At 39.1% G+C, this 15,343-nt stretch overlaps 1 protein-coding gene across 1 annotated transcript; it reads left to right on the top strand.

Annotated features, from left to right (window-relative positions):
* The first annotated feature begins 14,346 nt into the window (after positions 1-14,346).
* Positions 14,347-15,051, top strand: LOC131933884 (mucin-6-like). The gene has a single exon (XM_059290390.1). It carries the CDS (start codon positions 14,347-14,349, stop codon positions 15,049-15,051), a length of 705 nt encoding a protein of 234 aa, XP_059146373.1.
* The last annotated feature ends 292 nt before the right edge of the window (positions 15,052-15,343 follow it).

The raw sequence follows: 15,343 nt of genomic DNA, 5'->3' as shown, positions 1-15,343 counted from the left end.
GAGGCATTTTTAATCAAACAACGACAGCTGTTTGATTTCAGGCTAAATGTAGACTATGCTACATCCGTAGACTAGGCTACATGCGTAGACTAGGCTACATCCGTATACTAGGCTACATCCGTAGACTAGGCTACATCCCGACAGCAACAGCTGAGTTGTACCATGGAGGTAGCTTTTTTCATAGTCGCCTTCGTACTAGGAGTATACGTCGTATTTTACTTTGTGGTGAGATGTTTTTTTTAAATATCCCATAGATTAATTTGCTGTTTGTTTATAATTAATAATATGTAGTTTCAGATAGTCGTTATCATGTTACAAGGAACGAATTTCAAAAGGGTCATCCATAAATGACGTCACGCTTTTTTGGACGATTTTTTACCCCTCCCCCCTCCCCTTCCATCACACATCGTCACAAAAGTCACACCATCTGAACACCCCCCCCCCCTCATCACACACCGTCACACAAAATTACGGACCCCCCCCCCCCCTCCCCACTACGAGTGTGACGGCATTTATGGACTACCCCAAAGACAAATACACAGCAGGCAAATACACACATAGCCTAGGCCTTATACACACAGACCATAGTTTGTTACAGGTAGCGGCACATTTATCCTATAAGTTATAAAACCTGAAATCAATATCAAGTGACAAGCACACATACTGACACAAACGGAAAATTAACGACAGCAACAATACAGGGACAGGAAACTATCGTAGCAATACACGGACAGGCGTAAAAACGCAGTACTTACTTCTATAAAGATTTAAATAAATTACTGAAAACAAAACACAAACATCAAAAATAACACTGGCGGGAGATATACACTGTATAGAACACCTTGGACCCAACGGAAAAAAACCGTCGTATTGTACAAAAAAACACAAAAGAAACACACAAACTTAACAACTCATTAATTACTCTCGGATAAAAGATATATAATTAGAATTTAAAGACACTATCCAATTTTACATACAATTAATGCAATCAACAAACGGTAAGGGAATGAGACCAAATCTAATAATTTACTAAGAAAACGATGTTTTTTTTTTCCACATAAAGTACTAGATGGAATAATATAATGTTCGCACAAATTGGCACCATATATATATATATATATATATATATATATATATATATATATATATATATATATATGTGTGTGTGTGTGTGTTGGGGGTGGGTGACATCATGGGGTGCCGCACAGTTGACACCGACCAAGCAACGCCACAGCAAGTATCTAATATACATCAACACCGTCCAATGGTAATATTTTGTTTCTTCTTTTTAAAAAAAATAGTACCGAATAATCAAATGGCTATGGTTTCAAATTTCAAGACAGAATACTTTACCTGAAGATTATAATTTATCTGAAGAAATCAACGAGGTAAAGATTGTAATTTTATATTTATACAAATTGTACGTGTTTGTGTACGTGTATATGATTGAATGTTTGTGCATGCGTATGTGTATCTGTTTATACGTACACGTTCGCTTGGACGTGTCTGTGTTGATGTATGGATGATAATAAAATAGTAAAGTAGCAACAAATCAAATTTGTCCTTTTTTTACCCATAAACATCACATTACTTACATTATAATTTCAGCAAGATGAAATATCTTACGGATTCACCCAAGAGAGCTTAGCGTAAGTATAAACCACATACTATTTTATACGTTTATTGTCGGCTTGGTAGAAACTTAGTTGAAACGTTGGGTAGTCTAGGGTTCAGAAAATGGGGCCTTAGCTTAAGATAATTAGCCTTGGGCTTTGGCTTCAGGTATTTGGACCACGACTCCAGATAATTAGGCATAGGCGTCAGATAATTGGGCCTAGGCTTCAGATAATTAGGTCTAGGCTTCAGATAATTAAGCCTCGGCTAGAGATGATAAGACTGACTGATGCATTGCATAATGTACTGCTCCACTCAGATAAATTATCGCTAGCGGGTTTTTTGATTCATTATGTAACAAAATACGCCAGAGGCACCGCTTTAATTAAACCATATGATTAAACACAACTTGTATACATCTATAGAAACAAGAGTAGTCAGCCCCGCACTCTATCGCTTTTATGCATTCTATATATATTTTTTTACAACAGATGGGACAGGTCTACTCTAGACGTACACGGACTTAGTTTACTGAAGGCCATTATTTGTATTACCGAATTCTTGAAAGAAAAACAAAAAGGTGAAGATTCTAATCGCATGTTTACATTGACAAAACTCCATAGATCAGACTTCATTGATGTAACTGAGTTCAGTACGTAAAGTACGCTGATAGACCTCTATCTGGATATTGTGAAAATGTTTATAATTGGGTTTAGGAGGTATCTCAAATAACCTACCCCCCTCCTCCGTGTTGATTACGGGTTTAGTTCAACTCAGAAAGCGATTCGTGGTTATCTTCAATACTTTTATTTGGACTAAATTCTTCACATTACAGAGTAGCCCACGCCCTAACCGCTACCAAATTAACCCCCTTACAATCATTCACTCCAGCTTTTATACCGCATTCGACCTTGGGATAACAATACAATACATAAACACACCGGGGTTAACAATACTCTATGGTAAACTCAACTCACACACGCACTCTCCCCTAGTTCTAGATTATTCTAGCCTATTTATATCTTACCTACAACTGACTCGTAACACCCTCCCCGTCTATTACTCCCCCACCCCACGCTGGAATCCCCCAACCTCCCCGTATCAGTTACCTCCTGTCAATTACCCCCCCCCCCGGTAACTATATCCCTCCACCAAGTTCAAGAATCCTGACCTTAAACCTAACCCAAACTCCAACCCTATAATTAAAGCTAATCCTAAACCAAACCCCAAACCTAACCCCCACTCTAGACTATACCTTACCCAAATCCTAACCTTAAGCATAAACGCCTAAACTTAAGAATTCAACTAAGCCTAAAACTAAACCCAACCCCAACCCCAACCCTCGACGTTTTAAGCCTAGCCCTAGGTCTGAGTTAGGGACATGTCACACATGTATGAATGTGCGACTGTTGACACTAAGTAAACAGTTAGATTCGAAAGTATGGCGTTTGGCTTGTGAAGAATCGACCTACCAAACGTGGATGATCTTTGTGTGTGCTGTGGGCGTGTGTGGTGTGTGCGTGCGTGCGCGTGGGCGTGTGCATTTGTGTGTGGTGTGTGTGTGTGTGGTGTGTGCGTGCGTGTGAATGTGTGTGCGCGCGTGTAAGTTTTTTAACTGCCAACGCCTAGAAAGTTCTTATAACCTATACTATTTAATATTGCCATAAAATATTTAACATAAAAACCCCCTAAATGATTACTGCTGATTACTCGTAGAGAAAATGATGATGTTAAAAAAATGGCTTACATTAAAATCTTAAATTCTTTGTTAAGCCGAAAATGTAATTTTTTAATTCAGAATACGAAGACAGCGGCTTTCATAAAGATTACCAAATGGTACGTATAAACACAGGGAGAGGGCGACACAGCCCTAATGAAAAACCTGTTTTAAAGCCCGCGGTGAAGAAATACCTCGTCGAGAAAAACTACAGGTAGGAATGCTAATTTATTAATTTATAAATAGTTTTAAAATAATTGTATATCCTATGACAAACTTCGTGCTTTTAGAAGTCCAACGGACAAATGACAAGAGGTTAGCAATGGCGATGTGGTCAAGCGGTAGAGCGCACGATTACTAACCCGAAAGTCCCGATTTCCTCTTTCGTTAGCAACACTCCAAAATCAAACAACTGTTGTTTTGTAGATGATTATTTTTGAGTGACAAAAGACTAAAAAGACTACAGAAAGTAATAGTTATCATACATAACTCGTTGGCATGTCTTCTTTTTTTTAGCGCAATTTCCATACTGACAATTGCGATTATTTTTTGTTCCTAATTTTACTATTGGGCGGGATTCCTTCCAACATAGTTAAGTATTACTTATTACGTGTCAACATGTTATGCGCTGTTTGGAACATTGACTACGACGCCGGCCCGCTTTTCTTTCTGGATTTGCTTCCACAGTCTTTGTCCAACCAAGAACAAACTCCAACGCAGCAGTGGTTTTGATTTAGTAGTTTTCTTCCTTGATGGATTCTTTTCTAACAAACAAGCCTCAACTGCCCGGGGGAGAGGGGGCGGGGGAGAGGGGAGAAGTGATGTTAAACTCGGGACTTTTGGAATTAGCAAGCATACTCTATTCCCTACGAAAGCTATGTTGGATAAAAGTTGAATAATGTTGGAGAATATCCCCTGCAATTGTGCAATTAATAACGAAATTAAAAATAAACAAGTAAAGCCCGTCATTGTTAAATCGAATGAAATTCTTATATCTCCGTATTTAGAATCAGATAAAGAAGGGCTAAGATAATGCGAACAGGCGAGCGGACTGTACATTTTATGTCAACATCTAGGCGACAACACCTTTTAAACACACACTTAATAAAGTTAATTAACATTGTTCTCTTTGATCTCCAAGCGTTGTTAGTATTGTTCCCACTGATAACTTGTGTAACAATTTAGGCGTTACAACACTGTTTATATATGCTATTTGAGGTAGCACATTTTTTACTGCATTGTACCCCACTCTAAAACAAAATATATAAAGATAGACTCAAACACAAAAGGGAGGGAATTTTGCTTATTGGTCTTGAAAAAAATTGTTCTCGATTTACCTCCCCTGCATTACCGAACAAGCAGTATAGTAAATTCAGCGTGTTCTGTTGCGTTTGTAATACATTCAGGAAAAACTACAGCGAAATGTTTGTTTCCTTTTACTTTTAGACAAGTTAGTCCTTCAGAAATATAAAACAGGGATAGAGTAGCAACTAAATAATTAGACTATGCACCGTGTTGAAAAAAATGTTTGTACAAGTTTATATTACAATTAATTTAAAGTAATACTGGCACACTTTATGCCTAGTCATCATCGTCAACATCACCATCATCATCATCATCATAATCATCATCAACACTATCATCATCATAATCATCATCAACACCATCATCGTCATCACAATCATCATCATCATCATCACAATCATCATCATCATTATCATCATCATCATCATCATAACTATCATCATCATCATCTTCATCTCTCAACGTCCATTGTCGCACAGGTGAGCGCTATTTTATCCTGTCTCTAGCTATAAACTCTGTCTGTTGGAATGTTTAGCTTCTTTTCTTCACCTCCTTCTCTATGATCCTTTAGTTGTTTTACTTTGTGATCAGCAAATGGTTTTTTACTTAGTTTAACATTGTAACTTACAGGTTTAACTGGGACGAGGCAGGCGGCATTGTCAGAATTTTTTTACCCAAACGACACTCACATGACACTGAAAGCGAGGATACTTTGGCGCAGCGACGCAGGCAGTACAATGATTTAGAGCAGCCCCGCAGGCAGAATACAGATTTGGAGCAGCCACGCAGGCAGTACACAGATTCAGATAATCTACGCAGGAAATATACCTGTTTAGAGCAGCCACGCAGGCAGTACACAGATCCGCTACGCAGGATGTATACATGTTTAGAGCAGCCACGCAGGCAGTACACAGATTCAGATCAGCTACGCAGGAAATATACCTGTTTAGAGCAGCCACGCAGGCAGTACATATATGCAGATCCGCTACGCAGGGTGTATACATATTCAGAGCAGCCACTCTGGCAATATACAGATTCAGATTAGCTGCGCAGGCAGGACACAAATTCAGATCAGCTATGCAGGAAGTATACCTATTTAGAGCAGCCACGCAGGCAGAATGCAGATCAGCTATGCAGGAAGTATTCATACTCAGAGCAGCCACGCAGGCAGAGCACAGATTAAATCAGGCGAGATGTAGGCTGTGATGAAATTTTTTTTATTTGAGCAACTTAATACAAAGAAAGTAAGTCAAACACCCTATTTGATAGACTGTCCCTCGGTTATTGATGCGACTGTGTTGTCAGCAAATTGTCTCGCTTTACTAACTCTGAGTCGGGTGCCGACAAGACCTAAAAGGATGTCCTCAAGACTGGAGCTATACTGTGAGCAGAGGCGTAGCGGGGGGGGGGGGGTGCGGACCGCTCCGGGTGACACCATTTAGGGGGTGACACCAAGGCAAAAAATAGCTAAATATATAGAGAACTTGAGGGGGGGGGGGGGTGCAAATCGAAAGTTTGAGGGGGGGGGGGTGCAAATCGAAAATTTGAAAGTTTGTCCCCGGGAAGGGTCGCTTCGCCTCTGGGGGGTGACACCCGACCTCGCTACGCCACTGACTGTGAGTACACTGAGATGACAGAAACAGTATCTCTGGTGATGACTTTCAAGAAGCCTAGGTATGATCAGAGGCGTCGCGAGGGGTGTGCGGGGGGGGGGGTGCGGACCGCACCGGGTGACACAATTGACACCAAGACACAAACATGCTAAAACATATATAAAATAAATGTTTTTTTGCCAGTTCAATGAATGGTTAATTAGAATTAAAACGTAATGACGATCCCGACAACCGGGTAGGGGGGAGGAGGGGTGACATCATGACACTATTAGCTGCCGCATCGGATGACACCCGAGCTAGTGACACCACTGCCTATGATCAATGCTAACTTCTACGAAGCCTAGATACTTTATGATCAGTGATGATCTCATTGCTATATGCTGTGTCCGGATTTTCTGATAGATCCCCATGAAGAACCTACCCTCCAAGCACAAAAGCATCATTAAATACTGGTGGAAAAATAAAGGCTGCTTGTTGCCATAGAGTTTCGTGTTTACACCATGCTGGAGAGCGTCATAATTTACATTTTTTTTTTAATTTGGGAGCTAGTCTGGGGGAAAAAAATGCATTAATTTTAGTTTCTTTTCTACTTTTTAGTAATTCATTATTTGTGAATTCGACAGTACCAATGCTGCTACTGAAAATATTTGCTAAAAAACACTAAAACCCTCCTTTCCCCCCAACCCCCCCCCCCCCCCCCACCCCCCCACCCACGTGAAAGCAGCCTCCACTTAGTTACTTCCCCTAAGTATAAAATAGTTTTAAACTAAATTATCTGCCCCTAATAGCCGTCACTCAACCCGGCTCAACTACAGCTCACCAGACCATATGGGTGTGGGGGTGGTTGCGATATGCCTAGAGAGGAAAAGAAGGGACTGCTCGGCGCGCTTACAGCTTGTTTTCTAACGTCTCCCAGAAGAGAATTATATATATCTATAATAATAGTTTCGCTGTCTATCTATCTATCTATCTATCTATCTATCTATCTATCTATCTATCTATCTGTCTGACAAGAACGCTCTAGAGAAAAGACAAGCAATTTAAAAACATGCATAGTAATTCGAAAAACGAAGTATGACGTCGACACATTTAGCGCACAGAGTAGAAAATAATCTCAAACCCAGAGAGTGCACACAGTTATATGACGTCATTGATTATCGTGTAAACATTCAATACAAAGGCAATTTGGTCTAATCTAAGTGGTTTGCGTGAAGAGTTTCTTGCATACAATTCTTCGGGTAGGGGCGAAGCCCCACCCCCCGCGTAAGAACGTCTGAGCCCCTCCCCCTCCCCAACTCAAAAGAAATTTCCTCATCGATACTCTATAATAAAATTAATGTGTCTAATCTAAAAAGTGGTTTTCATGCAATGGGACGGTAGACATGTTTTTTTTTTTGGGGGGGGGGGTGTGGGGGTGGAGGGGTGGGGGGGGGTGTGGGGGGGGGGGTGTGGGGGTGGTGTGTGGGGGGTGGGGGTGGTGTGTGGGGGGTGGGTTGGTTTCAGTGTTTCTTTCAGACTTTTTCCTCCCCGGAGAGGGGTGGGGGTACTTGAAATTTTCGGGGGCGGGGGTAGAATTTTCTGGGAGGGGGCGGACACTGGAAAAAGTATATAATTATATTTCGTTGAATGGGACGGTAGACATGGTTTTTTTTTTGGGGGGGGGGGCGGTGGAGGGGGGGGGTTGGAGGGGTGGGGGTGGAGGGGTGGGGGGGGTGGGGTGGGGGGGTGGGGGGGGGGGCGGTGTGTGGAGGGGGTGGTGTGTGTGGTGGGTGGGGGTGGGGGGTGGGGATGGTGTGTGGGGGTGGGGGTGGTGTATGGTGGGGGGGGGGGGTGGTGTCTGGGGGTCGGGGGGGGGGTGGGGGTGGGGGTGGTGTGTGGGGGGGTGGGTTGGTTTTAGTTTAGAGAAAAGAGACAGCACTATCAGCCTAGCGCCCGTTGTACCCTTCCTCAACGGGCCATTTTTCTCGTATATATAGATTGTTCTAATGATTTAAATGATTTAATGTCAGAAAATTTAAAAATAAAGTTACGTATAAAAATTATCATTTTGTATCATACTTTTATTGAATTTTTGTAAATGCTGGTTGTTATTTTTAAAGTTACAACTATATTAAGGGGGGTAAGGCGTGGCCTAGCGGTAGAGCGCAAACTCTGAAGTCTCGAATTATGTCAAATCCGGGTTCTATGCAATAGAACGTCCCTGGACAAAGGCGGCCAGGGCATTACCCTCTTATATGCCGAGGTTCATCATGAAACTGATGAACACTACTTCATCTGCCCCATGTGTCTTGGGCACGACGCCAAAAGAAGAAGAAGAAGGAGAAGATATAATAATATGGAAATTAACTCGTATTCAGGGTTAAAACACCACTTAACCCAATACAAATTGTCGACTCAAGGGAAGCAACTTACAATTTTATTTCTAGAAAAATTTATATGAAAGTAAAAAAAAAATTAATTAACACAATTTTGTTTTGTTAATTTTAGAATGCTGTAATTAATTTATGTTTAGGACATTTTTACATTTATATTATATATTACTGCAGCCAGAAATTTAAATTTTAATAGACACAAAAAGTACCGACTTTAACTATTTTCAATATATTCGTAAAATAAATTAGGACTCATTGTTGCAACAACTATTCATTCATCCAATCATCCGTAGTTATACTTTTGTAACATTGACGTTTTTTTTATGTGCTGTGCTGAGATATTATTTATTCTAGATGAGAATTGGCTTTGACTGACGGTTTAAAATTAAACATCCTAACACCACACTATGGGGGAAATGACATAGGCAGCTTTTATAAAGAAACGCTAGCAACATTCCAAGGAAACAAAAGCATTATTGGGGAAGACAAAAAAAATATACGACATCCTAATCAAACAACAAGCGACACCCTTATACACGAGAATTAGTTGGGCCAGGGAACACAATATAATAGACATTAAAGATACATTTAGAAACCTACATAATAAACGCATTACACCAAAAGAAAGGGAAGTAGCATACAGACTGATTTTTAATACAACTCCAGTTTCACGAAATACAAAGTCAAATCAAAATGTTAAAATAACATGTCAAACGTGTAAACAAAATATACAAGAAACTGAGAAACACATTTATTTAGATTGTATATTAGTACAGAAAACAAACACGAGCACCACCTAGAGCACCACCTAGAGCACCACCTAGAGCACCACATGCTCTTGACTTTGCCAACCTCCCTCATCTGCAAGTGACACAGCCAACTCCTACCTTTGTTAATAGAGCACCGCCTGCTTGTCTGAGGACTTAAATTATACTTTTGTAATGAAGTAAATAAATGATCGAACTCTTAAAAAAAAAAAGAAAAAAAAAAGAAGAAAAAAAGCTAGTTACTGCAGTTTTCTCTAAAAAGAAATAGTTTTTCAACAAATAATCGGACATGGCAGAAAGTCTTCTATAGTTAATCTGCACCAGTCGTCATAAGCCGATAATGAAGGCTAATACTAAAGCGAACTCGGAAGGAAGGCAAACTGACGCTATAAATTACGTTTTGTGGAAAAAAAACAACTTTTTATTTAAGATTTAGCCTTCGCCGTGACAAAATACTTCTCCTAAATTTATATCAGCCCTGCCATACCCCCCCCCCCAATCGAAAATAAAATTAAATAAATTCATTTCTATATTTCTCTCTCACTCTTAACTCTCCATATGACATGAAATAGCCAGTTCATTAATAATTTCGACTGTTGGATTAAAAAAAAGTGAAATAAGAAGTTAGTATTATGTATAAATAAACCAATGTGAATGCATGATAGAACTAGAAGACAGAAAAAAAGTGTTTCTATAGTAAATTATCAGTCATTAACCGATGATAATCCGGGTTCAAATCAGTGGAACGTCCCCGGTTCTGATGGGTACCTAACTCACGTTATGGGAAGTAAAGGCGCCTAGGCATAGTGCTGACCACATTAACCCTTCATATGTCGAGGTCAAGAAACATGAACTCTACTTCACCTGCTCAATGGATCGCTAAGACTTAAGTGGAAATCTTTACTTTTTACTTTACAACCGATGATGAAAACTGTAATACTAAAGCGAACAAAGAGGCAATGCAAATAAAATGTAAACAACATGTCTGAGGCGAATAAATAAATAAATAAATAAAATTGTTGAAAATTGGAGTGTTATAACTTTTGTAACATAATGTCATATGATAACGATAACAGTCAAGAAAGTTATAGAAAACTCCTATCACAAATAACCGTGTAAAAAGTTATTGTAAACATACATATTTATATCTGTATATTTTTATGTAAATTTCTCGTCAATTTGTTTGAATTTCAACGTCTCTATATCACAAAAAAGACGGTGTGGTTGGGGGGGGGGGGAGGGGGGCGGCGTGGTGGGGTAGTAGAGCTTAAGACTGCTAACCCCAAAGTCTCGAGTTTGTATCCCGGGCTCGAGTCCGTAGGACGTCTATGAGTCCACCCAGCTCTATTGGGTACCTGACTCATGAAACAAAGGCAGCAGGGCATAGTGCTGACTACACCATCCTTTGTATTCATAGGTGATTGAAACAGATGAACTCTACTTCACCTACCCATGTGTCTTGAGAACGACCGGGAAAAGACGATGATGATGAAGTTGCGTGATTCTGTATTTCACACATATGTAATGTTTTCATATTTCCAAGTTTTGCAACTCAGAGGCACCTTGTCTTTCCCTCCTCATTATTTAATTATAACCCAGTGCGCTGTGATGTAGGCTACACCCGCTAGATCCTCCCCCACCAGCCGCGGGAAAAGCGGGGTTCGCGGGAAGTTCTCGCGCAACTCTTCGACAGGACGCGTTTCCACCATTACAATTTGGAGCTAGGTTGTTGTTAGTGAGTACCTGGCGATGCAATTACTTGTATGAGTTCTCGTGTGGTGGGTACTAGTATCCGGAATCTTTAAGGACCATATACAGATTAATAAGTTGATTTTATTTTACAAATACAAGCTTAGGTAAGTCTCTTTTCTAAGTGTAATTAAATAAGTAATCAAATATATACAAATAATATTTGTAAAAAAAAAATAACATGATTGGTTTGGGGGTGGGAACGAAAAGATGATGATAGCTATAACATAAATGAAAATGTTTGTTTACCTTTTGGACTTAAGCCAAAAATGAAGGCTTAACTGTTACATAGATATAAATATGAGCCAGTTTACACAAGATCTAAAAATCTAAGTTATCATTAAAGAAAAGCAACTTCATTTCAAACCTAATCAGTTGCTGAAAATATGGAATGGATGGGGGGTCAAGAGAGTCTAAACATACCATGTTTGTAAAGTTGTTTACAAATGGAAATCTAAACACGCACACACACACACACACACAGTATATATATATATATATATATATATATATATATATATATATATATATATATATATATATATATATATATATATATATATATATATATATATATATATATATATATATATATATACATATATATATATATATACATATATACATATATACATATATACATATATACATATATATATATATATATATATATATATATATATATATATATATATATATATATATATATATATATATATATATATATATATATATATATATATATATATATATATATATATATATATAAATCGTATATAAACATATCTGCCATCTACAACCGCATCAATATCAAGCAACAGCAATCTATAACATAAAAAACAACAGCAACAACACAACATCAACATATTCATATAGATACACATCTACGTCTATATCTACATCAACGTTTTCATGTATATAAATATAAATATATATATATATATATATATATATATATATATATATATATATATATATATATATATATATATAGAGAGAGAGAGAGAGAGAGAGAGAGAGAGAGAGAGAGAGAGAGAGAGAGAGAGATGCCTATATATAAATATTTATATATATACACACACACACACACACATATATATATATATATATATATATATATATATATATATATATATATATATATATATATATATATATACCCTGCAAGACCCTGGACTGTTTACTTTCATTGGAAGTAGAACATCGCTATTGATTAGCACTTGTACCCCTGTTTCGTGGCTTGTCGTGGTGGTTGTCTAGCAACCACAGGGTACATAACTTGTCATGGCACCAAAGAGCACAGAGAGTAGAAAAAAAACACACGTCCCTAACACAACGATTCCCTTACACTGTTTTACATATACAGTTCGATTAGCCATAACATCATGTTAGGGGTCGTACATATATGACGTCAGACTCGAAGGGGGGAGGGTCGAGGGGTCCGTAATGTCGTGACGGTGTGTGATGAGGGGGGAAGGGGGGGGGGGGCTGTTCAGATGGTGTGACGTCATACTTTCGCATTTAAAATAAACTGTTAGAAAACGTATTTTAGCCGTTATTTCACGTTTTAGAAAACTGTTCTAATAAATTGTAATAGAAATTGATTAAAATACTCTGTTGATAGAGTTCAGACAAGATTTTGGAAAAATATCGATGTTTTAAGAAAAATTCAACTGCAATTCTGAAGGGGGGGGGGTCGTAGGCTGAGGTGTGACTACATTTTAAGGGGGGGGGGGGGGATCTGGCTTTTTGCGACGATGTGTGACGGAAAAGGGGGGGGGGGTAGAAAACGTACCAAAAAAAGCGTGACGTCATTTACGGATGACCCCTTAGGGTAGCATTTAATTCAACCCAGAACACAACATTAAGCCTTTATCCACAACTAAGGGTTAATCTTAAGTATCGTTAATGCCTGTAGTAGCTAAACATTTCGAATACATGCATTAGGGCTCGGGCGATCGATTGGAAATATTTTATTGCTTGATGCTAAGTTAGCCGACGGTGGAAACATAGCATTTCTGTATCATGTACGTCTTGAATTATTACTTACGTAAACATAGCGTTGGCCCTAAAAGCTTCGAGGCTATTCACTCGCTCTCATCTTTAAAGGAGCGGTTCTCAAAATTTTAGTCGTCACACTGGGGTTTATTTTACATGATGGTCGCGAGAACTGTAATCATATTTGCAATTATAATTGATATTATAAAATTACTAGACCTATATTTTTTGTTCATTGCACATCTATTTATATCGGATTGCTTAAATGAATGCACATGTAGGGGGTCTCAAATTTGTTCATAGCTTGAGAATCATTGGGGTAAGATGTAATATGATGTTCGACTAGCTCAACACCTTATGTGTTCTCACAACACATGGTCATATTTTAAAACGGCTGTATATTAAGTGTGTTACATAACAAAACGGCTGTATATTTATTGTGTTACATAACAAAGCGGCTGTATATTTATTGTGTTACATAACAAAACGGCTGTATATTTAGTGTGTTACATAACAAAGCGGCTGTATATTTAGTGTGTTACATAACAAAACGGCTGTATATTTAGTGTGTTACATAACAAAACGGCTGTATATTTAGTGTATTACATAACAAAACAGCTGTATATTTATTGTGTTACATAACAAAGCGGCTGTATATTTATTGTGTTACATAACAAAACGGCTGTATATTTAGTGTGTTACATAACAAAGCGGCTGTATATTTATTGTGTTACATAACAAAACGGCTATATATTTAGTGTGTTACATAACAAAGCGGCTGTATATTTAGTGTGTTACATAACAAAGCGGCTGTATATTTATTGTGTTACATAACAAAACGGCTGTATATTTAGTGTGTTACATAACAAAGCGGCTGTATATTTAGTGTGTTACATAACAAAGCGGCTGTATATTTAGAGTGTTACATACTAAGTAGGCTGTATATTTAGTGTTTCATAATACAACGGCTGTTTTACGTAATAAAACGGATACGTGTTTTTGTGTTACATAATAAATAAACTGCTTTTTTAAAATAAGGTTTAAAAAAATGCTGTTCTATTAGCTTTACCCCATTCTAAATTCTAACGGGTAAGTTTAGGCTTACGTTTGCATTTAAGGTTTGCGGATACGGTTAGGACTAAGGTTGAGGATTATATCTACAGAGATAGTAAGCGATAGTTGGCTAATACTGCCGTAACAATTCTCTATGAATGGAACGAGCTTTCAGCTCTTGTAGAGGGGGCGCCAGTAGACCTAACTCCGCCACTGGATTCCCTACAGCCAGTAGACCTAACTCCGCCGCTGGATTCCCTACAGCCAGTAGACCTAACTACGCTACTGGATTCCCTACAGCCAGTAGACCTAACTACGCCACTGGATTCCCTACAGCCAGTAGACCTAACTACGCCACTGAATTCCCTACAGCAAGTAGACCTAACTCTGCCACTGAATTCCCCACAGCCAGTAGACCTAACACCGCCGCTGGATTCCCTACAGCCAGTAGACCTAACTCCGCCGCTGGATTCCCTACAGCCAGTATACCTAACTCCGCCACTGGATTCCCTACAGCCAGTAGACCTAACTCCGCCGCTGGATTCCCTACAGCCAGTAGACCTAACACCGCCGCTGGATTCCCTACAGCCAGTAGACCTAACTCCGCCGCTGGATTCCCTACAGCCAGTATACCTAACTCCGCCACTGGATTCCCTACAGCCAGTAGACCTAACTCCGCCGCTGGATTCCCTACAGCCAGTAGACCTAACTCCGCCACTGGTTTCCCCCACATACCTGGTGCACAAAAAAACAAAACAAAAGAGAAATCTCAGGTAACTAGACCTATCTCAATGACATCGAGGGGAAACTCTGATGGAGCCAAACAGCAAGCCGTGGCGTCACAAGTATTCTTTGGAATCTGATCTCTGAGAGAATCTCGTTCTACTCTCCGTCTCTTGTGGGACGGAGTGGTCTAGCGGTAGAGAGCTGGACTGCTAACCCGTAAGTCTACGAGTTCGAATCCGGGTTCAAGTCAGTAGACCGTCCCTGAGTCCACCCAACTCTGATGGGTACCTAACTCATGTTAGGGAAAGTAAAGGCGGCTGGGCATAGTGCTTACTTCATATGACTAGGTCACAGAAACAAGTGAACTCTACTTCACTTTCCCCATAGACCGTCAGGTTTAAAAAGGGAACTTTACTTACCTACTTACTA

Source organism: Physella acuta, unplaced genomic scaffold (genome assembly GCF_028476545.2).
Source record: "Physella acuta isolate Inbredline_101_S28 unplaced genomic scaffold, ASM2847654v3 ptg002659l, whole genome shotgun sequence".
In the NCBI taxonomy this organism is placed as follows: Eukaryota; Metazoa; Mollusca; class Gastropoda; family Physidae; genus Physella; species Physella acuta.
This window is presented reverse-complemented; position numbering and strand designations above follow the sequence as displayed.